At 48.1% G+C, this 27,531-nt stretch overlaps 1 protein-coding gene and 1 long non-coding RNA gene across 13 annotated transcripts in view; both read left to right on the top strand.

Moving 5' to 3' along the window:
* PTPRF (protein tyrosine phosphatase receptor type F) overlaps positions 1–27,531 on the top strand; it is a 605,446-nt gene that overhangs the window by 480,862 nt on the left and 97,053 nt on the right. For all 12 annotated transcript variants that reach the window (XM_075131918.1, XM_075131917.1, XM_075131916.1 and 9 more), the window contains one exon: positions 12,981–13,091. In XM_075131918.1, the coding sequence (XP_074988019.1) occupies positions 12,981–13,091 (111 nt within the window). The remainder of the gene's footprint in view (positions 1–12,980; positions 13,092–27,531) is intronic.
* On the top strand, positions 21,483–26,192 carry LOC142073046 (uncharacterized). The gene is made up of 2 exons (XR_012669754.1): positions 21,483–24,254; positions 24,622–26,192. It is a non-coding gene; the product is annotated as an uncharacterized LOC142073046 (long non-coding RNA).

Genomic DNA, 27,531 nt, shown 5'->3' with positions numbered 1-27,531 from the left:
GTTTGAATGTCAAAGACAACATTTTTATGAGTGCAAACCGAAGCCATGTGCCCCTTTCTGCCTTTCTCTGGAGGATTTCTGCTAGCCTAACGCCTTAGCAGAGGTCGTTGAATTTCTAAAGATAACAACTGATTAGATGAAACCACTTTTCTAAAGGAGAGGTTATGTCCACTTAGATGTGACTGTTCTGCCATGTTCTATACCCAGCGGCACTCTTGTTCCTCATTACGGTAAGTTCGCTGCTTGAGCTTCTCTAGAATCCATGAGCCTGGTCCGAAAGGAAATTTGACTCTGTTAGAACAATCAGTTTGGGTGACTGCTGATCTAACTATCTGTATGATTCTCTGTTGAGAGGTTTTTGGTGTGTGAAGTAGCTTGGGAATTTCAAGCATTAGCCCAATACTTTATGAGGACAGGCCTAGACCACTGGAAGACCCAATTGCAGGAATCAGTGCATGATCAACAGGAGATTAAGATAAGAAACTCCTAATCAGTCCTCATTGAGCCTGGATGAGATTTATTTCTGTGACTAACCTTTTCTTTTGGTCCTGCTACTACAAAACCTGTCCTTTCTGTCCATGCCTGCCATAATTACTCAGCCACAGAGAGATAATTCTATTAGTTATCCAGTATTCTTAGCTCCAGATGTTATCTCTCCGCCCTTCAGGAGAAGCCCTGGCTGATGGGCCAGTCCCAGAGTTCTGTTACACTGTTCAGAGAGACATGGAACCAGCGAGTGATTGGCATGTTAAACAACAGGTGGATAAGGAATGACAACCACTCTAAGTCTGAGGAAATGATGCCTTGTCCTCTGTTTTCAAAGTATAAAACACGATGTTAGTTTTCTGTATTGCTCTGGAGTCGAGCTTAATCAGTCTCTCAGAGAGTCTTTTGGCAGTTCTCTCCTGCCATGGTAGATGTGTGGAGCAAGACATGCAGAGTTTCATGGGGACATTAGCACTTCATAGGTGATGTACCAGGGCCATGGGTAGCACCAGAAATGATAAAGAGACACGATCAACTTTAGCATTCCCTTTCATTATCCTGTCTTTGTTACCACACTACTATCACAGGTAACACCTAAGATTCCTATATGTGAGGGAGAGTACAGGGAAGGGAAGTATTTTCCTTCGTTCTTTTGGTGTGTGTTTGTGCTTTTGATGGTGCTTTGTGTATGGTCTTCTTTACTGTTTTCCTTGTTGTTTCTCTGGGGTTTTCACTCTCAAAAAGGGGGGAAACAAATATTTTTTAAAATGTAGAATGTGATTGTAAAACCCCAGACGTTGGCAGGGAGACACAGGTGGCTAACTATTGGAATAGTTTGTCACTCATTGCACACGAATAGACTGACTGGTCTTCAAGTGGACTCTGTCCCTTCAGAACTACACAAATCAGTATTCCTCCTAGTTAGTATTGTAGTTCACAGCTGATACTGAACCATGAAGATTTGTGGGATCCTTCCCAATAGCTGGCCCAGAGAGCTCAGAGCCATCCAAGACCCGCTAATGTACCAGGAGCCCAAAAGAGCCACTGCGTGTACTCCATACCTCCCTTTTCTCCTGTTTGCCCACATTCAGGTCCAGTGACATCGCCAGCTGTCTCTTCGGTGTATATCAGAGTGCACAGGCATCCAAAACAGGTCCCTAACAAGCCAGTCATCAGGGTCTGGGATGGAATGAACATAGCGAGCACGGACAAGGAAATTATGTTTGTAGTTATCGTGTTTGCATAATTGGCGCCACTGATGGGCTGGGTGCATTTGTCTACAATAGCTGGAATTTGACTGCATTATAAAGTACAAAGTCCGTAGTACTGCATGAGCCAAAGAATACTAGAAATGTTGCTTTTATTTATTTGCTTGTCAGAGACTTTTTAAAAAGTGTTTGGAGTCTGAGTCCATCCCAGTGTTCCTTCGTGAGCACAGATTCTTTAGGGGAATTTACCACAGCATCAAACTCTTGCCATCTCCTCAGGTCAGATTCTCAGTCCACATCCTGCTGTCCCCACTCCTTCAGGCCAGCCCTTAAAAATCCGTCTCTAGTGCTTCTGGAGGGTCGTGGGTGGAGTGCTCTCCCCAGCCCCAGAGACAGCGCACCACATGGGGCTGGCATGTCTGCAATGCCTTCTGTCCTTTGGAAAGGTGCATTCTGATGGATCGGTAAGGATTATCACAAGCCCAGTAGGATCCCCTGATAGCTGCGCTGTAAAACTCCCCTTGCAGCTTTCACTTGATGAGAACTGTTTTCCCACATCCAAAAAGTGACTGAAGCAAACTGGAGACCACAGTCCAGACACTGATCAGATTTTTTCCCATACTTGTTTTATACATGGCTTTTTGCTCTGTTACTTTATTCCGTTTTCATTAGCATTATTGACATGATCAGACGTCAAGGCCAAAACATAGTAAGTGTCAGTGTCTAAGGCAAGTTTTAGAGCCATAATGGAGTGGGTGGGTTTATGTCACATCTCTCTTTCACATCCTGGAGCCGTTTCTGCAGCTGACCCTTAGCCCAGAGTTAGAATTTGTTCTCTCCTCTCTTTGTATTGCTATGTATAAAGCACAGGGGGCAGCTACTTTTCATTTGCTGCCAGCGAGAGGGTTTCTGTTTGAATGGAGCAGAAGCCAGCGTGGCTCCGTTTCACTGATTTCCATTGGAAATGCTCCAGCCAAAGCGCCGGATGTCAGCAAGAAGTGATCCACAGAAACAGGGTCTTTAAATTACTTTAGACAAAGTCCTGGATTTACCAAAGTCCAGTGTTTCACCACCCTCCTAATGAAAAAGTTTTTCCTAATATCCAACCTAAACCTACCCAATACAACTTGAGACCATTACTCCTTGTTCTGACATCTGCTACCACTGAGAACAGTCTAGAGCCATCCTCTTTGGAACCCCCTCTCAGGTAGTTGAAAGCAGCTATCAAATCCCCCCTCATTCTTCTCTTCCGCAGACTAAACAATCCCCGTTCCCTCAGCCTCTCCTCATAAGTCATGTGTTCCAGTCCCCTAATCATTTTTGTTGCCCTCCGCTGGATGCTTTCCAATTTTTCCACATCCTTCTTGTAGTGTGGGACCCAAAACTGGACACAGTACTCCAGATGAGGCCTCACCAATGTCGACTAGAGGGGAACGATCACATCCCTCGATCTGCTGGCAATGCCCCTACATATACACCCCAAAATGCCACTGGCCTTCTTGGCAACAAGGGCACACTGTTGACTCCTATCCAGCTTCTCGTCCACTGTAACCCCTAGGTCCTTTTCTGCAGAACTGCTGCCTAGCCATTCGGTCCCTAGTCTGTAGCGGTGCATTGGATTCTTCCGTCCTAAGTGCAGGACTCTGCACTTGTCCTTGTTGAACTTCATCAAATTTTATTGGCTCAATCCTCTAATTTGTCTAGGTCCCTCTGTATCCTATCCCTACGCTCCAGCGTATCTACCTCTCCTCCCAGTTTAGTGTCATATGCAAACTTGCTGAGGGTGCAATCCACACCGTCCTCCAGATCATGAATGAAGATATTGAACAAAACCGGCCCCAGGACCGACCCTTGGGGCACTCCACTTGATACCGGCTGCCAACTAGACGTGGAGCCATTGATCACTACGTATTGAGCCCGACAGTCTAGCCAGCTTTCTTTCTATCCACCTTATCGTCCATTCATCCAGCCCATACTTATTTAACTTACTGGCAAGAATACTGTGGGAGACCGTGTCAAAAGCTTTGCTAAAGTCAAGGAACAATACGTCCACTGCTTTCCCTTCATCCACAGAGCCAGTTATCTTGTCATAGAAGGCAATTAGATTAGTCAGGCATGACTTGCCCTTGGTGAATCCATGCTGACTGTTCCTGATCACTTTTGTCTCCTCTAAGTGCTTCAGAATTGATTCCTTGAGGACCTGCTCCATGATTTTTCCAGGGACTGAGGTGAGGCTGACTGGTCTGTAGTTCCCAGGATCATCCTCCTTCCCTTTTTTAAAGATGGGCACTACATTAGCCTTTTTCCAGTCATCCGGGACTTCCCCCGATTGCCATGAGTTTTCAAAGATAATGGCCAATGGCTCTGCAATCATATCCGCCAACTCCTTTAGCACTCTTGGATGCAACGCATCCGGCCCCATGGACTTGTGCTCGTTCAGCTTTTCTAAATAGTCCCGAACCACTTCTTTCTCCACAGAGGGCTGGTCACCTCCTCCCCATGCTGTGCTGCTCAGTGCAGTAGTCTGGGAGCTGACCTTGTTCGTGAAGACAGAGGCAAAAAAAGCATTGAGTACATTAGCTTTTTCTACGTCCTCTGTCACTAGGTTGCCTCCCTCATTCAATAAGGGGCCCACACTTTCCTTGACTTTCTTCTTGTTGCTAACATACCTGAAGAAACCCTTCTTGTTACTCTTAACATCTCTTGCTAGCTGCAACTCCAAGTGTGATTTGGCCTTCCTGATTTCACTCCTGCATGCCCGAGCAATATTTTTATACTCTTCCCTGGTCATTTGTCCAATCTTCCACTTCTTGTAAGCTTCTTTTTTGTGTTTAAGATCAGCGAGGATTTCACTGTTAAGCCAAGCTGGTCGCCTGCCATATTTACTATTCTTTCTACACATCGGGATAGTTTGTCCCTGTAACCTCAATAAGGATTCTTTAAAATACAGCCAGTTCTCCTGGACTCCTTTCCCCCTCATGTTATTCTCCCAGGGGATCCTGCCCATCAGTTCCCTGAGGGAGTCAAAGTCTGCTTTTCTGAAGTCCAGGGTCCGTATTCTGCTGCTCTCCTTTCTTCCCTGTGTCAGGATCCTGAACTCAACCATCTCATGGTCACTGCCTCCCAGGTTCCCATCCACTTTAGCTTCCCCTACTAATTCTTCCCTGTTTGTGAGCAGCTGGTCAAGAAGAGCTCTGCCCCTAGTTGGTTCCTCCAGCACTTGCACCAGGAAGTTGTCCCCTACAATTTCCAAAAACTTCCTGGATTGTCTGTGCACCGCTGTATTGCTCTCCCAGCAGATATCAGGGTGATTGAAGTCCCCCATGAGAACCAGGGCCTGCGATCTAGTAACTTCTGTTAGTTGCCGGAAGAAAGCCTCATCCACCTCATCCCCCTGGTCCGGTGGTCTACAGCAGACTCCCACCACAACGTCACCCTTGTTGCTCACACTTCTAAATTTAATCCAGAGACACTCAGGTTTTTCTGCAGTTTCATACTTGAGCTCTGAGCAGTCATACTTCTCCCTTACACACAATGCAACTCCCCCACCTTTTCTGCCCTGCCTGTCCTTCCTGAACAGTTTATATCCATCCATGACAGTGCTCCAGTCATGTGAGTTATCCCACCAAGTCTCTGTTATTCCAATCACATCATAATTCCTTGACTGTGCCAGGACTTCCAGTTCTCCCTGCTTGTTTCCCAGGAATTCCTCTCTCTATGTTCGCAAAAAGAAAAGGAGTACTTGTGGCACCTTAGAGACTAACCAATTTATTTGAGCATGAGCTTTCGTGAGCTACAGCTCACTTCATCAGATGTTTACCGTGGAAACTGCAGCAGACTTTATATACACACAGAGAATATGAAACAATACCTCCTCCCACCCCACTGTCCTGCTGGTAATAGCTTATCTAAAGTGATCAGCAGGTGGGCCATTTCCAGCACAAATCCAGGTTTTCTCACCCTCCACCCCCCCACACAAATTCACTCTCCTGCTGGTGCTAGCCCATCCAAAGTGACAACTCTTTACATAGTCAAGTCGGGCTATTTCCTGCATAGATCCAGGTTTTCTCACATCCCCCCCACCCCCATACACACACAAACTCACTCTCCTGCTGGTAATAGCTCATCTAAACTGACCACTCTCCAAGTTTAAATCCAAGTTAAACCAGAACATATGGGGGGGGGGGGGGGGTTAGGAAAAAACAAGAGGAAACAGGCTACCTTGCATAATGACTTAGCCACTCCCAGTCTCTATTTAAGCCTAAATTAATAGTATCCAATTTGCAAATGAATTCCAATTCAGCAGTTTCTCGCTGGAGTCTGGATTTGAAGTTTTTTTGTTTTAAGATAGCGACCTTCATGTCTGTGATTGCGTGACCAGAGAGATTGAAGTGTTCTCCGACTGGTTTATGAATGTTATAATTCTTGACATCTGATTTGTGTCCATTTATTCTTTTACGTAGAGACTGTCCAGTTTGACCAATGTACATGGCAGAGGGGCATTGCTGGCACATGATGGCATATATCACATTGGTGGATGTGCAGGTGAACGAGCCTCTGATAGTGTGGCTGATGTTATTAGGCCCTGTGATGGTGTCCCCTGAATAGATATGTGGGCACAATTGGCAGCCTGTTTCCTCTTGTTTTTTCCTAACAACCCCCCCCCCCCCCCCATATGTTCTGGTTTAACTTGGATTTAAACTTGGAGAGTGGTCAGTTTAGATGAGCTATTACCAGCAGGAGAGTGAGTTTGTGTGTGTATGGGGGTGGGGGGGATGTGAGAAAACCTGGATCTATGCAGGAAATAGCCCGACTTGACTATGTAAAGAGTTGTCACTTTGGATGGGCTAGCACCAGCAGGAGAGTGAATTTGTGTGGGGGGGTGGAGGGTGAGAAAACCTGGATTTGTGCTGGAAATGGCCCACCTGCTGATCACTTTAGATAAGCTATTACCAGCAGGACAGTGGGGTGGGAGGAGGTATTGTTTCATATTCTCTGTGTGTATATAAAGTCTGCTGCAGTTTCCACGGTAAACATCTGATGAAGTGAGCTGTAGCTCACGAAAGCTCATGCTCAAATAAATTGGTTAGTCTCTAAGGTGCCACAAGTACTCCTTTTCTTTTTGCGAATACAGACTAACACGGCTGTTCCTCTGAAATCTCTCTATGTTGTGCCTTGTAGTGAGGGGAAATGTAGGGCACCAGCCTCAGCACTATGGATTGTTCTGCTCACCAAATGGCTGACATGGAAAGCAACTGCGGAGGAAGCCACACATTGGATTTCTCTCTTGTGGAGGACGTGGATGGGGAGGAGTAGGGTAACTAGGTGCCCAGGGATGCCAGGTGGGTGAAATTCCATCTCCTCTAGAGCCGCTGGTTGAGAAAGGACAGTGTCTGTGTCAGAAGCTGGGATCGATTAGCACCAGCATTGTGACCCTCTTCCTTACATACATTCAGCGGTGAGTTCTCTGACTCCTGGGCATTTCACTTGTGTTCATCCTCGTAGTCCAGGGAAAAGATAAAATTCTTCTTGTCTTTGAGCCCTCGTGGCTGAGTCCAGGAGTTCCCCTGCTACTAAAACTGGGGTGCACGTGTGCCTGGGAGAGCTCCGTGTTCAACGTCTGCAGAAAAGTAGGCCCTAGAGAAGCTGCGCAGGGGTCCCGGTGGAGCAGCACAGCCTTTCCTCCTGTCTGTTTCAGCATTAGGGTTTCAGAGAGTTAAACTTGTCTTGGAGCTAGAGAGCTTTTTACAGAGCGTTACCGACGGTGGAGGGAGTGGAGCCCAGCCTGCCCCAGCGTATCTGCCAGCCTGATGGCCTTATCAGGATCTTCCTTCCCCATGTTCTCACAATGCGCTTTTTAAATGCCACTTTTAAGCACTATCATTCCAGCTAATGATGTTCCCTAAGCAGCACGACTCTATTTGAATAGATAGGAATCTCGGAGAGCGGCTGCGGGGCTGTAGTCTGCGCCCATGTTGAAGGAGAAAAAAAGAAAACTCCAAAATGAAGACGTGATTGGCACGGGGGCCTGAGTGCAGAAGAAAGAGCTGCTTGTCAATCAGCAGCAGCCATTTCTTCCCTCAGCTCCAGAAAGTCCAGCCTCATCCCTGGCCCCGGAGAGCAGCCAGGGGCTCTACTCAGAGCTTGCAGCTCTCTGCTGTGCTGTAATGGGCCTGAGCTGTGATCAAGATCAGCTTATCACAACCAGTGCCTCTCCTAGCAACCTGTGCTCCTCCTGCCCATGGTGGAGAGGGGCTGGAGACAGAGCCCTGCTTGGGAGGCAGGCTGAGAGGGGCAGTGTCTGCAGGAAGAGGCTTTGCTTCCATGTCAGTGTAGAGCAGCATAGCCTGACACCCATTTCTAGTGTCAACTGCTTGCCGCTCCTCCCTACTCAGCTCAGACCCTCTGGCTGGGAGTCTCTCTCGCCAGTGGAAAAGCTGGAAGGCATAGTAATGTGCTCCCTCATTCCTTCAGTGATGCCGTGTTTGTTGTTCGTGTTTTAGGGCTTACCTCCAGGTGTGGTGCTTGCTAGGGCAGGTAGCCCCACGTACGTCAGTGACCTCAGCCAGAGTCCTCCATGTAGCAAGTGCTGCCCAGGAGGGAGTGTTTTCAGGATTGGGCCCTGAGACATGTTTCAACATCATTTTTTTAAAAAGCATTTTTTTTTTAAATCCGGTCACATTTTCTTTGTCTAATCAGCAGTGTGGCTGTCGTCTCACTGGGAGGTGGGGCCAGGTGTCTGCCCTCTAAATCCTGCCTAGCCGGAGCCCCGATGGGTGACAATGATGGTAATGATTAACGTTTATTGGGCAGCTGTTAGCCCCCTAGATTTCAAAACACTCTCTGAAGGCAGGTCTAGGTCGGTGTCATTTTTCCAGGTGTACAGAGAGAGCTGTTGAGGTGGAGAAAGGGGAAGAGACTTGTCCAAGGTCACTCAGAGAGTCAATGGCAAAGGTCTCCAGATTCCCAGCCCTGTGCCCTTGCTATAGGGTAGCAGAGCATAGAGGAAACGACAGACGGGGCTTTCCCAGCACCAGCAGGTGAGTAAATGGTTAATCGTTGATTTGACAACTGTCAGTCAGAGTAGTTGCAAAGAACGGATAGAATTTATCAGTGCTTGGAAACTCCCTCATCTCAGCAACTTCCATCAGCTCTGCAGATGAGGGCTGGTCAGGACCCATTCAGTCCTTCAGCCCCGCCCGGATTGTTCCCTGTGGTAGGTTTTCTAGTGCCTTATGCAAACTAAATGTGAATTTCTCAAGTGATGAGGCTCCCACTACCTGGGGATTTTCCTCCTCCTCAGCCTACATTGTTCCCCTTTCCCCAGCTATGGCCTTGCCCCCTCTTCAGATAACTAATAATCCTCTGTGGCATGCACACCCTGCAGATATTTGGGAACATGTACATCTCCCTGTGTCTATCACTTCACCATTTGTTTTCCCACTAGAAAAACGACGCTGGCAGCCCTGCTGGTTGCCATCACAGTATCACGATGGGGCAGCTTCCTGTTATTGTTAATTATATTGCAGACTTTTTACATTTGTTTAGTGGCGATTTTGTTTTTGTAGCGGTCAGAAACTCTTCTCTGGCACAGACTGGAGGTTTCCTTTTACCTCCTTTGTCTCCTGGGACCTCTCAAGCATTTTCCATGCAGTGCTCTGTGGCCCTGGTCACTGTTGTCTCTGCATGCCCATAGCTATACTGGACACATCTCGAGTTGGTTGTACAGTGGCCGGAGGAGTCTGTAGACTTGTGCTGAAGCACACGCTGAAAGTGGTGTTCTCAGAACCACGCCCCTGGCCACACTGCGATAGAGTTTCATCTGCAACAGTCCTCTTTGCAAGTCATTTCCTTCATCCCTCCTTTGCTTTTCTTTCCTCCCCCCCCACCAGAGCTATGACATTTGAGTGTCTTGAGATTAAGCACCTGTAGATTAGCTAAGTAATGGTTAAGGAAAGTGGGAAGGTCATAAGTCTGCATTTGCATGTAAGCCCCCAGTGAAGTTTACTTACCAGGCTAAATAACAAAGAGGATGTCTTCTTGTGTTGCCCTAACCCCCCTCCTGTCCTCAAACAAAACTCTCTCACCCGTGTTTACTGGTGCTTTCAACCCAAGCCAGCTGGCTTCTCGGTGTAGTCTGAAAAGAGAGGTGTATTTTCCACTGCATGCATCCGATGAACTGAGCTGGAGCTCACGAAAGCTTATGCTCAAATAAATTGGTTAGCCTTAAGGTGCCACAAGTCCTCCTTTTCTTTTTGTGGATACAGACTAACACGGCTGCTCCTCTGAACCCTAAAAAGAAAGTGTGAGACTTTCAGCTGGACTTGGTAACCTTAGTCCTGGAACCTCAAGGGGAGAGGCAATTCTTGATTTAGTTATAAGTTGAGCAAAGGATCTGGTCCTCGAGGTGACTATAATGGAATTGCTCAGTAATAGCGACCACAATATAATTAAATGTAACATCCTTATGGGGGAAAAATACTAAAGAAACCCACCACTGTATTGTTTAACTTCAGAAGGGGGAACTACACAAAAATAAGGAAGCTAGTTAAATGGAAATTAAAAGAAACAGTCACAAGAACGAATGAAATGCCTTCAAGCTACAGGAAAACTTTTTAAAAACCTCATAAAGAGGCTGAAATTAAATGCAACCCCAATTTAAAAAAAAATAGAGGACCCCCCCACACACAATGACCCCTTGAAAAAATAAATCACTTGATACACTGCCCTGTTCGGTTCGGTCCCCCTGGGGCCTCTGGTGGTGGCCCCTGTTGGCAGACAGGAGACTGGGCTGGGTGGACCTTTGGTTTCACCCAGTCTGGCCGTTCTCATGTTCTTTTAACCTGCCCACTTTGCGGTGAGGATGCAGGATAAATGGCTGCTGATAGTCCCCCAGGGCCTTCCCACGATCCCTCCTCCCCTCCCCCGCCCCCCCCCACTCCATGCGCCCAGACGGACAGAACCATTCTCCTGTAATTCACTGGGAAGGAATCCTAGAGCAGCTCCACTTCCTGCAGCGCAGAGAACCATGGGATATGCTCCTTGAAGTCCTAGTGACGCACGCAGGGGAGTGCTGTTCCAGCCACGACACAGCATTCTAGCTACAGCCTTGCAGTGTGGGGCTCTCGCCTGGGGTAAGCTAACCTGGGTGCTCAGCACCTGAGTTAACTCCGCAGTGAAGACACCCGAGCGAGTAATAGGAGGAAATTAAGAGGGAGGGTAAAATAGGCTAAATATCAGAGAGATTGTCCCGCCAGTGAGGCTGTTAGGTTGTGGCACACAGTCCCTGGGGAAGTGGTGGAAGCCCTATAATTTGGCATATTTACAGCTGAATTGGACAGAACACTAATACATTACAATTGGGAGCCATCCTGCACGGGCCCCTGGGCATGCACTAGATAACCTAATAGGTGTTCTCCATCTCTAGATTTTATTCTTCTCTCCAGCTTGTCAGGGCCGGGAAGCTTCCTTCCCTGCTGCCTGTCATGCTGCTGTCTGTTTGAAGATGTTTTTCACTGAGAGCATGTGGAAATCCAACATTTCCCCTGAATTCAGCAATAATGCACGAGAGATGTTGGGCTGGCCCTGCATTTCGAAGCGGTCCAGAGATCTCTGTGGTTTGGGGAAACGAGCATACTGAGTGAATGCAGTAGCGTGTTTTCTCTGTCTTGCTGAAGCCTCATTTTCAGCCCTAATGCAACAGCAAGGGCTTTGTGCATCATTTGTATTATGTGGCAGAACTCCAGGAAGTTCATTTTTTTCTCCGTGACACACAGACTTCTGCTACAGTCTCAGTTTATCCTTCTAAATAATGCAGGTGGGTGGTGGTTGATTCACATCACTTTCTCTTCTCTTCTAATGATATGAAAACCCGAGTTTGACCTCCTCCACTTGAACTGAGAACAAGGGAGATGGCAATTTCTGCAGCTATTCACAGTGCTGCTCTTCACAGTTATTCTGAACCGTGGCAGATGGAAATGGGTTCAAATTCTTACAAGCAAAGGGGTTAATGTTTTCTTCTAGTTCAAGTGTGTGGTTTGTGAGCAGAGTTCCCCTCTGACAAGCTGCTGGAGCCAGAAAAATCTGAGTACTTGGAGGTGCTTTAAAAATGATTTCCTTGTTGCCGTGGGAAAGCAGGCAGAGCAGCCGAGAGAGCCAGGTCTGGGCATTTGCCCGTAACAGTGGTGGGTTACTTTTTATTCTTGTCACCAGGTGTATTCTGGGTCTCTCTCATTTTCTCACCTCTTTCCTTCTAGATTCCACCTGCAGCTCAGTTAGCAGAGTTCAGGTTCAGCCAGATTTAGGTCCCATCCATACAAGGTGGAGAGCAGGCTTTGAAATGTTAAATGGCATTCCAGCCAACCGGGTGCTGAACGTGGGTGGGACAGCCAGTGCGGATGTGGGTTGATCACAGTTCACCTGAGATGGTTGGAAATTCCATACGAAGTGTTCGGGCGCAGAGTAGCCATAGCCTTGGTCTCACGTGCTTAGCGCGACTCTCGCTGTGTTCTGGGGGCTGTTATCATTTGTACCCTTGGTGCGCCTGGCACTCTAGACATGTGACGAGATAACTTCTGGACCCTGAGACGCGTACAGCCTGAGTGAGATATTCCTGGGGCGGGGAGTGGGAACAAAGGCAAGGGGAACTCTGTGATGTTCTTTGTTCCGCAGATTGTTTGTTTTTGCTATTTGATACTGTCTGTAATCAGGTGAGAGAGTGAGGAAAGGACTGGCCTGGAGAGAGCTGATTAACGGCAAATCTAAAGATGTGGCTTTTGAGGAGGGATTTGGTGGAGAAGAGGGAGGCTGAGCAGGCGGCAGAGCCCTGGTTCTGTTCAGCAGAGGCCATGACTGTGGAGGAGTAGGAAGCAAACAGCCGTGGTTAGGCTACTTTTTGTTCAGCTGCTTTGATTAGAAAAATCTAATTTTAAAGTCTGGTAAAGGTCGTTTTATTAGACAGGAATCCTTTCCATCCAACACTGTAATTAACATAGAGATGTGTGTGTTCTTTATTTAAGCAGTGCATTTAAGTACCTGTGTCCATTGGAAAGGCATCAATAACTGGTTTTCGCATGCGATTAAAAACAACTCACCCACAACAGCATGGACACCCTGGGGCTGCAGATAGGTACCATTGAGAGTCTGAGGGCTGCAGTTTGTGGTACACTTACCCAGGAAAGTTACTTTTCAAGTAGAGCCTGTGTTCCTCATGTGGTGAAACTGTTGAGTTGCCATGTCTGGACTTGCCGTAACCTGTGTTGTCTATGTCTTCTTGTTTGTGCACAGGAGCTCTGCAAATAGAGAACAGCGAGGAGTCTGACCAAGGCAAATATGAATGTGTTGCAACCAACAGTGCAGGAACCCGCTACTCTGCTCCAGCTAACCTTTACGTTCGAGGTAAGAGCAGCTTCTCTCCCAGGGTCACTCTCTCCCTGTTTAATGAACTGTGTGGCTTTGCAATGAACAAGTATGTGGTCCTGTCTTTGTGCATCGATAACGCTTTGTGGATTGTGTGACTTGAGTGGCCATTTGCTCAAGATTTGACAGATTAAATCCAAACGCATGTTTGAATAACACCAGGCTTGACTCAAATTAGCAAGATCTGGAAATCCATCTTCACCAAGCTTGTGGGATGCTTCTGTTGTCAAAAGAGCTGAGCTAAGGCCAGAATTTTAATTCCTCTGAATTTCTTCACTTTGTGGCACAATTACTTAAGGGGAGGAGAGGTGTTTCAATCTCTCTCGTATAAAGACAAAGCTTCAGTGGAGAAGTCTAAAATAAAGTCCCATTTACCCACTAAGCCAAGGCTTGTCAATTGTGGATGAGCAGGTCTTTAGCCACCTGCTTTGGGGTGTTGAGCCTTAAAAACTAGAGACCAGAACAGCTTTTAGAAGTTTTCTCGGTCCATCTTGTAACTTCATTGAAGGTAGATCCTATGGGTATTAAAGATACACACTAAGAACCCTGCTGAAAATCAGTTGCTATTCATGCGAAGAAGCCACTTTCTAATGGTTATTGTCTTGCCTTTTCTAAATTGTTGTTTTCAGAATACAAAAATGACCAGACTTTATGGCTGATGGACCTCTGGCCTAATTTATTTTTCTACATTAAATAAATCTGAATTACAAGTTTGGAAGGAGAGAGGGGCATCTTTAAATCGTTGATTAACTCTGTTCTGTTCATCAAGGGAAAAAAAGTGCTTCCCTGGTTGGGATCTGGTATCGCCAGAGCAACCAGGTCAGAAACCCTTGAAAACTGGTTTGGGATTTGCCCAAGGGGTGTGATGCTACGTAATGCTTTTTCAGAAGGTGTTTCGAACCCAACTTTATTTCCACATAGTAACTCAAGACACTGACAACTGTTGGTAAATGAAATCTCATCTTCATTTCTTCCTCTCTCTCTCCTTTGAGCACAACCCCCAAAGCCACCCCTTGGAAGCTACAAATGCTTTGGTCAGTGTGGAGAGAGGAGAGGATGATGATAAAACGTCACATGCTATGCGTTTGCTTCTAGGTTCCGCTTCGTGCCTTGTGCTTTTTTTGTTTGCTTCTAGGTGCTGCGTCTTGCATTGGATTCTTCGCTTATTTGCCAGGGGGCTCATTTTGCAGCATCATTTGGATTGTAAAAATCTTAGGCAAACTAAAGTGTCAGATTAAACATGCTCAGAAGATTAGAGCTTTCTCTGTGCAGTGGACCCACTCGTTTGACTCGTGCAGTATAATTATGGGTGATTTTAAACTCCCTGTATTCTTGTACATTCATTTTTCAGGCCAGCTTTAGTAAAATTCATCCCCAGGTTGTCCCTTCACACCCTGAAGGAGAGAGTGTTCATTTGAGTGTATCACACTGGATGTTGTTGCACTGACTTTGGGGGTATTTAGCCTTCGTGCCACAATAGCTGAGTGTTTTCCTTCCTGTACATAGGATCAATCCATGAAACGTACCCCATTGATCATAGAAATATTACGGAAAATACTGCTAGGAGGCTAGTATTTCAGCTGAATGCGGCAGCTTCTAGGGACGGAGAAACCTCGGCTTAAATCTTCCTGGTTTCCCATTCATGGATGTTCATTCTTTATTTACCAAGAGAATCCCTTAAGACTGTAAGAAATACAGGAAGCTACAGCACTTGGCTTGTCACACAGAAGGGGTTGCCTGGCCTGCATGTGCTTGGGGATGAAAATGGGTTTACACGTGGATGGGAGGATCCAGATGCTCCATAAAGAGAGTGCCCCAGATCTGTGCTCAGTTCATTGTCTGTTTACCAGTGCTTTCCTTTTGTGTGCATTTTGGACCAAGCCTCCTTTTATTGCACATCATCTTTACAATGTGAATCTCCAGCCTGCATGATCCTGATAAAGCCCTGCAATATAGAGAAGACCGGTTACTCCATAAATCGTCCACAGATGAAATTCCCCATATATCCTGGTTCCTAGATAATATTTATGCATGAGGTATCTGATATCTACTGTTTTAAAAAACAAAATGTTCATCATGAATACATCAGTTAGTGGCTTCAACAAGTCAGCCAAACCAAGAACCATAGTTTATACCTTTATCAAACTGAAATTTTTTTCCCCTTGTCTCTCATGTCTGCATTGCAGAATAAAAAGAATCTCTTGTTTCTGCCCATGTGGTTATTATGCTATGTTGTGGTTAGTTAGAAGAATTGGCAACTTTCAATGGGGTCCTTGGAAAGTGCCTACATATTTGCTAGAGAAGACATTAATTAATGCTAAATTACAGTGGAATTAAGTGTTCTAGCTACACCACTGCCACATGATGGTTTCATAATGATTGACCTTATTACAATGAATACCCAAGGAATTAGCTACTTACTGGAAAGTGGCTGAGTATTGCTTCTATTGTAGCTTTGTGAGCAGAGGTATTAATTTCCATCCAGTGGTAATTCTCAGGAGAGCTTGTGCCTGCTTTCATTTACAGCCTATTGTTTTTTTAATAGTTCAAATGTTTGTTTGTCACTTGACTCCTGGGGTTTCTAGTTTTTGATCATTTCCTCCCCTTTCACAGCCCCCCAGGAAATCCTTTGTGGGAACCCTGGGTTACAAAGCACAAGCTCATTAGCATCTTTGTTACATCCTGACCCTCACACTAACAGAGGAAGTTCCTGGGTGCTGAGAGTGAGTATCCAGGCACTGCTCAGGGCTTCCCATATCACTAAAAGAACAGGAGGAGGATGGAGCTGGCTACTCCGCAGTGTCTTGCCTCTGAATCCTTCAGAGCCAGCACTTCAGCACAGATGGACTTCATTAAAAGTTAAAACATTTCCACACAAGGGATTTGTAAAGGAAAGTGGATGCATTTTCCTTCAAGCTATTATTTTCATTGTAATAAGTGTGCTGAAAAGCAGTCCTCAAAAGTGTTTTGCTTCTAAACTGACAGGTCTATCTGTCTGTAAAGAGTGCGCTCTGACAACGCCACACAGCGCAGCCCTGTGCTGTAAGCCTGACAGAGCACTTCACTCTGAATGGCTGGCTTTGACCCAAAAGGGTTGGCAGGAGATGTTTTGCGCTCTCGGGAGAAGCAAAAGCATTGAAGACCATGCCAAAGAGAGGGGGATTGCAGGTCAGAGAGAGAGAATTTATAGTGCTCTCTGTGGAGGACAGCCTCACCTGGCCATTTTAGAACTGCACGTCCTTCTGTCCAGGTGCACTTTCTGACACTCTGCTTTGATCCCTTGCCTAGTCTGTCAGAACAGATCGGGAGTCTCCAATGTGCTGTTATTACAGTAATGCCCCGGAGTCCTCTCCAGGGCCAGGGCACCCCATGGTGCTGAGAGCTGTGCAGACACATACGAAGTCATGTTTCTTACAGTCTGATTTTAGACAAGACACAGTACGTCAATGTAACAGCAGGAGCAAAGATGGGCGTGCCAATAGTATGACCATGTTATTACATCAATGAGTTGTGTGTCCAGCATAATGGCTCCAGTTCCCAGAAGAAATAAATTTCTTCCATCCTCCACTTGGCCTCCGGTTGCCTTCAGCTGCACACAGAGGCTTGTGAGTCAGCAAAGGGCTTTGCACTGCCATGCCGGCAGCATCGGGCAGGCTCCCCATGGCTCTCCTAGCTGTGGGATACAGTCTAAACATCTGAGCCTGCATGAATAGGCCCTTCCCTCTGGCCTCAGCCTCGGTCTATCCTGCAGATGAAATTGGCTTTAGCCTAATTTATACAAAGCCACTGGATGGGGAGGCTGCATGGGATAATGTCCTCTTAGAGCGCGACAGTATTCTCTGGACTTGACTCTGTGCTGCTGCTCGCGATAGTGTAACTGTAGGGTACCCTCATGTTTGATTAGGAGATTCCATATTCAGACATCGTGTTCCGGGTAAAACAAAAATACCCATTGTCCAGCAAATGGCCTTTGTTATAGATGCCACTTTTTGGACCTTCAAGGTATGGCTAGAGCAAGTTGGTGGTGACTGTGTAGGTGAGGCAGACACAGAAAATTTTCTACTACAAAGAGTCTGACACATACTGTACATTACAGAGCAGGAACCCGCAAAACTGGCTTTCAAAAAGACAGCTATAAATAAGGGCCCTGCTGCAGAATTATACATCAGTAAATTAAACAAGATCACAGTCAGTATAAATGGTATTATTATGATACCTGTATATTTTCCTGCTTTGTCTTTTAAACGGCTGGGCTGGTATTTAATTTGGAGGGGGTAGAATTTGCTTGGGGGCTGAGATTTGATCTGCCGAGTTTCACCCCGGAACCAAATTAAACCAAAATAAAATTAGGATTGCAAATCGCTCTGGTCCTGGCAACAGTACTCCGATGAGAGCGCAGCTAATGTCTCCAGGCACGTGACGGGGGTCTCTGGAGCCCTCCCTGGGGCCAAGTCACCTAACCAACCCAACTGGCTGCCTGCCTGAGCCCATGATTTGCGTGTCTGTGAAGTGCTGAGCACATCACGGGCGCTGTGCACATCACAATAATGATGCTAGATGACAAAGGCTGGCCTGGAGCAACGGCAGCAGGATTTGAAGTATTTCAAACGGAAATGTTTTGCTTATCTAAAATTAAAACCAGCTGAAGTAGCAACAACAATCAAAGCTGAGGGCATTGCTGATGGGACAGTCAAAGCTGAGGGCATTGATCAAATGATCGGTGATCAAAGAAGAGGGTTCTTGAGAAAGGGGATAAAATGCCACCCCCGCACCTACAGTACGTGCGCCGTGTCACTGCCCCTCTGATCCGGCGGAGCTGTACAAATCCAGAGAAGGGCCCTGGCAGTGGTCACGTACAAAGAGATGTTGCAAAGGTGAGGCCTGGTTAGCTTGGCCAGGAGAGAATGTATTACTGATAGAAATCTGTGAATTGCCATGTTGGATCGGACTGGTGGTCTGTGGCAGTGGCCAGCCCCAGATGTTCAGAGGAAGGAGCAGGAAGCCCTGCAGTAGCAGCTATGGAATGACCTGTCTGCAGGGAAAATTCCTTGCTCCCCCCAGGTAGTTGGAGTGTTGCCTGAACCATGAGGCAGAAGAGGTGGTTACATCCCTTTGAATGGTGGTTTTCAAACTTTGCTTCTGGGGACCCAGTTGAAGAAAATTGTTGGTGCCCGCGACCCAACGGAGCTGGGGATGAGGGGTCCCGGGGTGTGGGAAGGGGCTCTGGGCTGGGGCAGGGGGTTGGGGTGCGGGCGGGGGTCAGGGCTCTGGGCTAAGAGTGCAGGATCTGGGGTGGGGCTGGGAATGAGGGGTTTGGGGCGTTGGAGGGGCTCAGGGCTGGGGGTGAGGGCTGTGGGGTGGGGCCGGGAATGAGCAGTTCAGGGTGTTGGAGGGGGCTCTGGGCTGGGGCAGGGGGTTGGGGTGCAGGAGGGGGTCAGGGCTCTGGGCTGAGGGTGCAGGCTCTGGGGTGGGGCTGGGGATGAGGGGTGGGGGGGCTCAGGGCTGTAGCAGAGGGTTGGGGTGTGAGAGGGGGTCAGGGCTCTGGGCTGAGTGTGCAGGATATGGGGTGGGGCTGGGGATGAGAGGGTTGGGATGCAGGAAGGGGCCCTGGTTTTGGGGGGCTCAGGGCTGGAGCCGGGGGTTGGGTTGTGGGCTTACCTCAGGCAGCTCCTGGTCAGCAGTGCAGCGGGGGTACAGAGGCAGGCTTCCCACCTGTCCTGGCACCGCGGACCGCGCTGCGCCCCGGAGCAGGTCATGCTCCTAGGCGGAGGTGAGCTAGCACCCCCCCCTCCCCAGCTCCTATTGGCCGGTTCCTGGCCAACGGGAGTGCAGAGCCGGTTCTCAGGGCAGGGGCAGCATGCGGAGCCCTGTGGCCCCCCGGGACTAGGAGCCAGACCTGCTGCTGGTCGCTTCCAGGGCGCAGCGCGGTGTCGGAAGAGGTAGGGACTAGCCTGCCTTAGCCAGGCAGCACCACTGATGGGACGTCTAACGACCCGCTCCATGGTGCTGACCAGAGCCACCGCGACCCACTTCCTTTACTGGGTCACGACCCACAGTTTGAAAACCACTGCCCTTTAAAACTCTTGGTGGCTTTTTGGTTTTTGAATGCACTACAGCAACTCCGGATATTCCTGTTAACCATATAAACAGCCAGTCTCTCCTTCCAGCCTGCTAAGCTTATGGTCTCAACAACAGTGTGGCAATAAGTTCCATAGGCCAGCTGGGCTTCATGGGGAAAAGTATTTACAGCTTTCCCTTTGATCAGTTTGAAATTTGCCACCTTTCAATATCATTGTCCTCAAATGTCCCCTGGCTCTTGTGATGAGACAGGGAGAACAGCCGTTTCTGATGTACTTTCTCTGTCCTATTCATTATTTTGAATATTTTTATCATGCCGCCTCTTATTCATCTCGCCTTTAAGGCAAACCATCTTTTCAGTCTCTCATCATATGAGAGTTTTTCTGTGTCCCTAATAATAATTGTTGTTCAGTAAACAGTAGTTCTCCGCCCTTTTCTCAAAGCACTGTACAGATGTTAAATAAATAAACCTCACAACTGATGATTCCTTGCGAAGCCCTTTGCAGGTGAACAGTGCAATATAGGGACCATGTCTGATTATTTATAAAATGTGCTTTATGAAACAGGGAATCGAATTGGTTGATGTCCAAGGATGTGATACAACTGCTTGGGTAGGGCTTGTTAGTTATTTTCCCTCCCTCATACAATATCTGGTATAAAGTATCATCTCACTGTACTCGCTAAACATCCCAGATCCTCTCATTTCCCATGCACAAAGGGATCCTCTCGTTTCCCATGCCACACGCAATGGATCCCTGAGCTTGTGCCACTGATTGTGTGCGGGAGTGTGTGTTCACTACAAGTGGGAAGGTACAGTTTGGTGTCTTGAGAATCCTATTTGTATCTCTCGGCTGTCTCTAATGCACCCAGCATTGTGGCTCCTGGACATCCTGTATTTGTGGGGGGAGGAGGGTCTTATTCTTAGTTCATCTGGGATAAAACAGCCAATTTCTCCTTGTGTAGTTCTCCACTGCTGAGAAGTGTGAAAAATGAAAGTCAGAGTACAAAGTGTGGCGTCCCTGGGGCTCAAAATACAGTTATGTGAATGAGCAGGATCAGGTTAATTCCCTCTGGGCTTTCCTAGTCTTGGTGGTTTCTGTCTTTAGACTGTAAGGTCTTTAGGTAGGGCCTGTTGATGTAAAGCGCTTTGAGATCTGCTGATGGGAAGTGCTCTGTAAGAGCGAGGTATTATTGTTCTGTATTTTATCGTGTACAGCACTGAATGCCCTATTGGTGCTCAGCAAATGCGGAGAATTCCCTGAGGAATGGCAATGCCAGTTGGACTTGAGCTCTCGTGGGGGTTAGAATCTGTTTGCTGCCCACCCTGCGGAGCCTTGGAAACCTACCAGCATTTTGTTAAGCTTGTGATCGTTGTTCTCAGCCCTGTATGGACATATCCTAGGCACAGGCCCCATCCCTACTACAAGAGCCTACGCTCTCGGCTAAAATATCTAAAAGCAAAGACTCTTACAGTCCCTCTGTCTGCAGCAAGCTGCTGCGGTAAGAATATTGCGGCTGCTGCATAAAATGATCCTGTCTTGGAAGAGTCTGACCAGATTCAGTCAGCGTGGGAATTTCAGGGTTCGGCGTGCTGGAGCCACCTGATGGTCTGTGCTGGCAGGCATGTCTCTGACGTGGCCTTGATCTTTAGGCTTCCTCGCTGTCTCTCCCTGGATTGGGATTTTTTTCCATCTGTGTGTGATTGGCTGCCCCCTAGTCATTCCCATTGTGATTTTACTTACATCAGTGTTCCCAGAAAGGCAGATGAGTTTGAATCTTGTCAGGATACTCAGGGTTCATGAGCAGGGCCGGCTCTAGGATTTTTGCCACCCCAAGCAAAAAAAAATTTCGCCACCCCCGCTTTTTTTCGTGCCCACCCCCGGCTCCACCTTCCCAAAATCTCTGGCCCCACCTCCTCTCCTGGGTGTGCCACATATCCCCCCCGCCATTGCTTTCTGCAGCTCTCCCCCGCAACCACCTGCCCTCGCTCCCCTCCGCTCCGCCTGCTCCCCTGAACACGCCGCCGCTCCACTTCTCCCCCCTCCCTCTCAGGCGAGGGAGAGGCAGCGTGTTCAGGGGAGCGGGCGGAGCGGAGGGGAGCGAGGGTGCGGGGGGTAGAGGAACCTCTCCCCGCCCCAGCTCGCCTGCGTTCCACCACTGCCGCCTCCCCCGAGCGCTCCGCTGACAGGCTTCTCCCTCCCAGGCTTGCCACGCCAAACAGCTGTTTCGCGCGCGGCAAGCCTGGGAGGGAGGGGGGAGGAGTGGGCGGCGATGGCGCGCCCAGGGGAGCAGGCAGAGGCAGGGGCACATTTCTAGGGGCAGCATGGCCAGCGCTGGAATGCCGCCCCTCGAAATGTGCCGCTCAAGCACGTGCTTGTTTTGCTGGTGCCTAGAGCCGGCCCTGATCATGAGACACTGTGGACACGTGACAGGCACCACATCTCTAAATCCTCTGTGCCCTCATGGCACAAATTCCCCTGCGGTTTTCACTGTCAGTATTCGGTGTCCAGTGCACTGGAGAAAGGTGACAGGCCTGTTGGTAAAACATACTGCCGCAGCCTAGGAGTGAGAGGGATAGAGACCTGCAGATAAGGGAGAATCGGAATGGGAGCTGGAAGGAGAATAAACTTTCAATTCAGTGTGTCTCAGCCTTTTTACAGACAAAGTAACAACAGCAGAAATTTAAATATTAGCCAAAGAAAGAAGAGAGAGCTTTCTGTCTGGGGCTTTCTCTTTTGCTAGTCTTTGGGAAGCAGCCTGCTGTTTATTTCCTATAGTCCATTAATATAGTAAGAGATTAAGAGATAATCCAGCAATTAGTGATGAGCAACAGCCTTGAAACTTGATCTTGTCTGGCACGCTAGAAAATAATCTGTTTGAACTAGCTTGTATCATGTGTCCCCCTTCACCTCTGTAACTGTAATCTGAAGGGTAAATACTTTTGGGAAAGCCATTGCCAGAGCAGCCAGCCCTCCAGACATGCTGACAAGCTCCCAATCCCCTCCAGCTACACGAGTGCAGCAAACATTGTGCCGACCTGAGATTTCAAAGGGGAAACCTGTTGATCCTCTGGTAGAACCAGCAGGCTTCAGTCTGCCTGCCCATCCTAAAGGCCAGATCATATACAACTGTGATTCCTTGGAGACTGTAGATATCTAATGCACCCACCACTAAGGCATGCCGTGACCCACTGACAGACTACGGCTGCCACAGCTGCTGTGTTACTGGACCTAGCCATTAAACTAGGATTGTGGCCTTTGTACCCTCTTCTGACTGCCCTGGGCTGTCCTGCCCTGTTCAGTCACAGGGTTCAATTAAACCTACTTGTTTCCTCACCTTTATCACAGCTCCCTGGTACCCCCGTCTCATGATGCTGCCGCCAGTGTTAGTACACAGTGTGTTAACATATGGGCTGCAGGATTGTTTCCCTGTATTGCCTCGCACAGTGGACTGGCCTGGGGCGCCGCCTTGCCTCTCAATGCAAGGGCTGCTAGGAAGTGTGACCTCTTTCTTGAGATGAGCTAAGCTGAATCTCAAACCCTCTCGACCTGCTGAGCCCCCAGCAAAAGGTGGGATGTGTTTCTTCAGGGGATGAGAGCGTCCCTCCAGCTTGTTTCCCTCCTGCTACCGTATGTGGGTTTGTACCTCTGTGTCTGTACAGGGTGAAGCAGTTTTGATATGAATAATTGGCAGAGGGAGAATACCAGCTTTGAAAGGGACTGAAGGAAATCTGGCCCTGGAATCAGGGCTGTGTTGATAACGGACATTCAAGAGGTGTGATCTCTGGTCTTAGCACTGGCTCCTGAGTTTCCAGCCTTCTGGCTCTAGTCCCCTAGCGTCAGGTACTCAAAGAAATAAAAGCAAGGCTTGTGCTGTTCTCCTCCAAGCTCCACTGCACTTTTTAGGCCTCTGCTGTAGCCCATATTAGCAGTTCATTGCCTGTTCTACATCATGTCAGTGTGCGTTAAAATCCTCTCCTCTTTGATCACTGGAAATGACTGACTGACTACTGTACATACTGTACCACATGCTGGTTTTTAATTTGCAATGTTTCTTCTGAAAAGCAGGTTTCTCCCCCCACAGCCTCCCTCGCCACAAAAGAATGTGATTCGTAAGCAGTCTTTAACCATCAACCCTCGTCTTTGTGTTCTCTCAGCGAGGGTTCAGTTACAGCAGCTATGCCACAGATCTCTAGCTGGAGTGATGTCGTTCTGGCTAAAGAAATAAGATGTCCTTTATCCGTAAGGAAAATGTAACTAACCTTTTACTGTCTCTCCTGCAGGAACAAAAACTGGGACCTCCACATTCATTCTGGGTGTTCTTGTTGCTTTGATTTCTTGTCTGTCTTTCACGCCAGCACAATGCACCAGTAAGGCTCTCCCGACATTGAGCTCAGCTGAGACTGCACATGCCTGTCAATTGTCTAATACCTTTCTGCCACAGTTAGCTCTTTGGTTGGAGAGGGGGAGCAGCTCTTCATGGTAGAAGACTTTCCATTTACCACCAGGAACATTTCCTCCATATTTTAACGTTATGATCTACGTGTCTATGCTCTTCCCAGTGTGTGGTCAGTGGGTTCAAAGTGCCTTTACCATCATCTCTATGCTTGGAATGGGAGCACGCGCGTGTTTGAAGCAAATCCATGCGGTGACTAAAGGCGTGCGTGTGTGTGTGTTGCATGTATTTACATGTCTGTGCTTCGAATACTGGCCAGGAGAGGGGCTGCCCACTGAAATGCACTGCAGCTGTTGGGTGTGATGTGCACTCCTGTCTGCCATGTCTCCATGTGTCTCGAGTCGGTCAGTGGGTGCTTGTCCCTGGTCAGAGCAGTGCATGTGGAAGGCTCTGGGTCTTTTGCGAGTGTGAAGCTGTGTGCGTGCGTTGTGGGGAATCCTGACTGACTTCTGCAGTCTTGTCTTGTTGTTTCAGTGGTGTGCGGACAGATGAAGCTTGGCCTGTTTTTACTCTCTGTGTTTTTCCTTGTCTTTTTTTTATTCCCTCCTCATCTTCATCGCACTCTGCCATCAAACAAAACAAACTTTCATCTCTCAGATCAGCGAGAAGGTTGGTCCTTTTCACTTCTTATCCATCTACAGTACGCCACGTCAGATGGGACTTTTCCAGTAGGGAAAGGAGAGCCTGCCCTGAAAGGGGCGGGCCCCTACAGACCTTGGCTCCCTGCCAGGCACGGCCACAGTGCGCCTGATGAAATCTGCTTACTGTTTGCTGTGACTTTGGTGATGGCATTGATACACTGCTTGCATGCCTTTGTTGCTTGAGAGTTAAAATGCACAGAATATATTTGCATGCAAAACACAAGCTAAGGGTTCTGTGTTTAAGGGGAAAGAAGTGCATGCGGGGTTTTGCCTTCACCCATTACCTGTACCAGGCTCTGTGCTAATACATCTGAACTGCTTCTCTTTCCTGGTAGGAGATCAAGAGCACTAGTTGGAAGCTTTGATGTGACTGATCTCCCCCTCTCGCTGTGTGAGCTGCTGGCGGAGAGCAGGAGCTGCACTTTCTCCTTTTGCTTCATTGTTTCGGTTATTTTAGATTGCTAAACTCCCTTTTGATCACGGCTGTAGGCAAAGGTTCGAGTCCTCCTCTCCCTTGCACCTGTATAGAAAGAGGAGCTGAGGACACTGGCCCAGTGCTCTGGTGCCTTTGTGTTACATGCAGCTTCCTGCTCTTCTGTGGTTCTCACTCCCTTGGCGTGCTGGGATCTCCAGGCCTCTGAACCCCCTTGCATGTCCAGGTGGCAGGGTTTGCCTTCGCCTTCCTCACTTGTGCTGGGTCTTTGCCTTGCTAGCAGCAGAATTTGAAGAGCCCCAGTGACCTCAGCCTTGCTTGGGTGACCCCTTGACAAGCCCAGCTGCTGTCCTACCAGGAGCTCTGGGTCACGAGGGAACGTTGCTTTACCCTCCTCTCTGTCCTGATGCAGCTCCATTGCCCTGAGAGCAGAGTGGGACCAAAGAACAATCGCACAGGGAAAGGGCGTGGGCAGGTCAAATCTGTACACGGAATGCCAGGTCTAGGCTGATGCGAGGCCTTTGAGATCTGTGACACATTTAGCACGGATGAAAGTGCTGGCTTTGACAGCCCTGGTGACTGGTTTAATTCCCAGAACAGATCCCTCATGGGCAGGCACTTTGCAGATTCTCCCTGCACCCTCTGAACTGGAGTCACCACTTGTAATGCGGGGTCGTTCTCTGTGACCCATTCAGCCCTAGATCCAGTTAGGTTGCTGGTATTGTGATGTGCAGCCCTGCCCCCAGGAGCTGGTGGGACCCCAGTTTGTTTCACACAAGCCACCAAGCAGCCATCTGAGTTAATTTGATTTTAACAAGAAGGAGAACGTGTTGAACGAGTCCTCCTAGCAGTTGTTCCAGTGCAGTATTTACTTACTTCCCATTTCCCTCCCTGCAGCATGCTCTCATTTCAGTTGTACTGAGGCAGAGGCTCTTGTTTTCCCCTCTAAAAAAAGAATTCTTGGAGTTCAGAATGACCTGAACCTAAGACAACAATGGAAAATGAGAACAATGAAAAGAAAGAAAGACCCAAAGCCGAGCCCCAGAGCCTGCAGGATGTCACTGAATTGGAAGGCTGCGGAGAAGGCTCAGAGATCACAGGAACAGTGAATCTCGGGCTCTGTCTCGGTGCTTCTGCATTTCAGTCACATGCTTTAATGGCCAGGAGCTGAACAAGTGAGAAAATGGCTATCAGCCAAGAGGAGCAGATAATTTCTCCTTTTCTCCGCTCTCCATTGGCCTCTCCCTCTCACCCTACCAAAAATCCACACGTACACAAATATTTAATGTGGTGGCAGAAAATAGTTTCTAAATATTCCAATGGGATTTGCAGTGCTTATAATTTGTTTGGCACTGATAATTACATCTTACGTTTTTCTAGCTTTACTTAAACCTATGTACTGCTCACCCATGCATTTAATTACTGCTCTGCGACTGCTACAAGGTTATTTATTAAAGAGTTATTTTATCTTGATACAGTGGATCTTTTCTCTTATTCCCCTCCTTAATGTTGTGTTATTTTCATCAGAGAAATTTCAGAGAGTGAATGCAAATTGCATAGCTCCACAATCTCCGTCTCCCGTACTTTGCTATTAGTATGTCACTATGCTGAATGCTGATGTCTCCAGTGCTGCAGCACTGTAATGATATATCCTCTTTTATATGTGGTTGTCAGCGCAAATAATTACACCTAAAAGTTATAGCTGAAATATAATCCAAAAATGGCAAGGCCCTGTTTTGGAAATTGTCTATAAAATGTCAGCATTCAAGGATGCATTGGGAACATAAATAGTACAGCATTGTTTGAGCACAAGATTAGACTGTAAATGCATTTTTCTGGTTCCAATTTTTCCTCTCCTGCTGTTGATTCTGACAATAGATTATGAGGCTCCGGTAACTATCTTTCCATTTGGAGACCTGGCTTAAAAGAGAGAGATGAAAGGTGTCTGCAGCTGCGTAAACCGTGCAGCCCAATGATCCTGTTTCTAGATGGTTGTTTCCTAAGTTCACTCCTTCCCCACCTCAAGCAAGTGGCTTGGAGAAAGAGAGGGACTTGCAGGCAGTAGGCTTGGAGTTGGGGTGCCAAGACATTCCGCTTCCCTGGGATTCTCTTGTTCTCCCTCTCAAATGTAATGAAAGGGGGAGTCTGTCGCCCCAGAGACATCTGGTCACCTCCCCAAACCCAGGACATTCCTAGCACTGCTCCTTCTCTGGGGAGGGTGGGTGCGGAGCAGCTGCTCTTTTCCCAGGTGGAGGGGAAGCCAGGAGCAGAGGGTTTGGGTGCAGGAGGAGCAGCTGGAAGACTGGGCGGTCCCTTCATGCCCAGAGACCAGCAGAGGTTTCTGTGAACATATATGGGGAGGCAGCGCTGATTGGCTTGCGGGGAATCTGCCTGCCCATCCCTCACCTGCCACTGCGTGTGATTGGCCAGGGGGGTGGGAGCTGGGGGTCGGACAGGTGCCAGCATGGCCGGGGCAGTGAGAGCAGGAATCAGTAGGGAGGGAGACCAGGGAACGGGTGCATGGAGTACAGGTTAGTGGGGGGAGGAGCACTGAGTTTTGGGGTGGAGGGGCTGTGGGAGCTAGAGAGAGGGACTCTGTATTTTGGGGGCTGCTGTCGCCAAGATAGCGCATGGGAAAAAATAGCTTCACTTCCCCCTCCCCAGTGCTGCTGCTCTTGTTTCACTTTGGAAGTCTTTCCTCCCCCCCCCCTCCCCCCCCCCCCAACACACGCACGCACGCTGTAGCATTTCCTACTCTGCTCCAGCACATGAGAGATGTGATGGCTCTAAAGGTCTTGAGTGACCCATGAGT

This window comes from Caretta caretta, chromosome 8 (genome assembly GCF_965140235.1).
Source record: "Caretta caretta isolate rCarCar2 chromosome 8, rCarCar1.hap1, whole genome shotgun sequence".
In the NCBI taxonomy this organism is placed as follows: Eukaryota; Metazoa; Chordata; order Testudines; family Cheloniidae; genus Caretta; species Caretta caretta.
The sequence above is the reverse complement of the archived record's forward strand: the minus strand, read 5'-3'. Positions and strand labels throughout refer to the sequence as shown.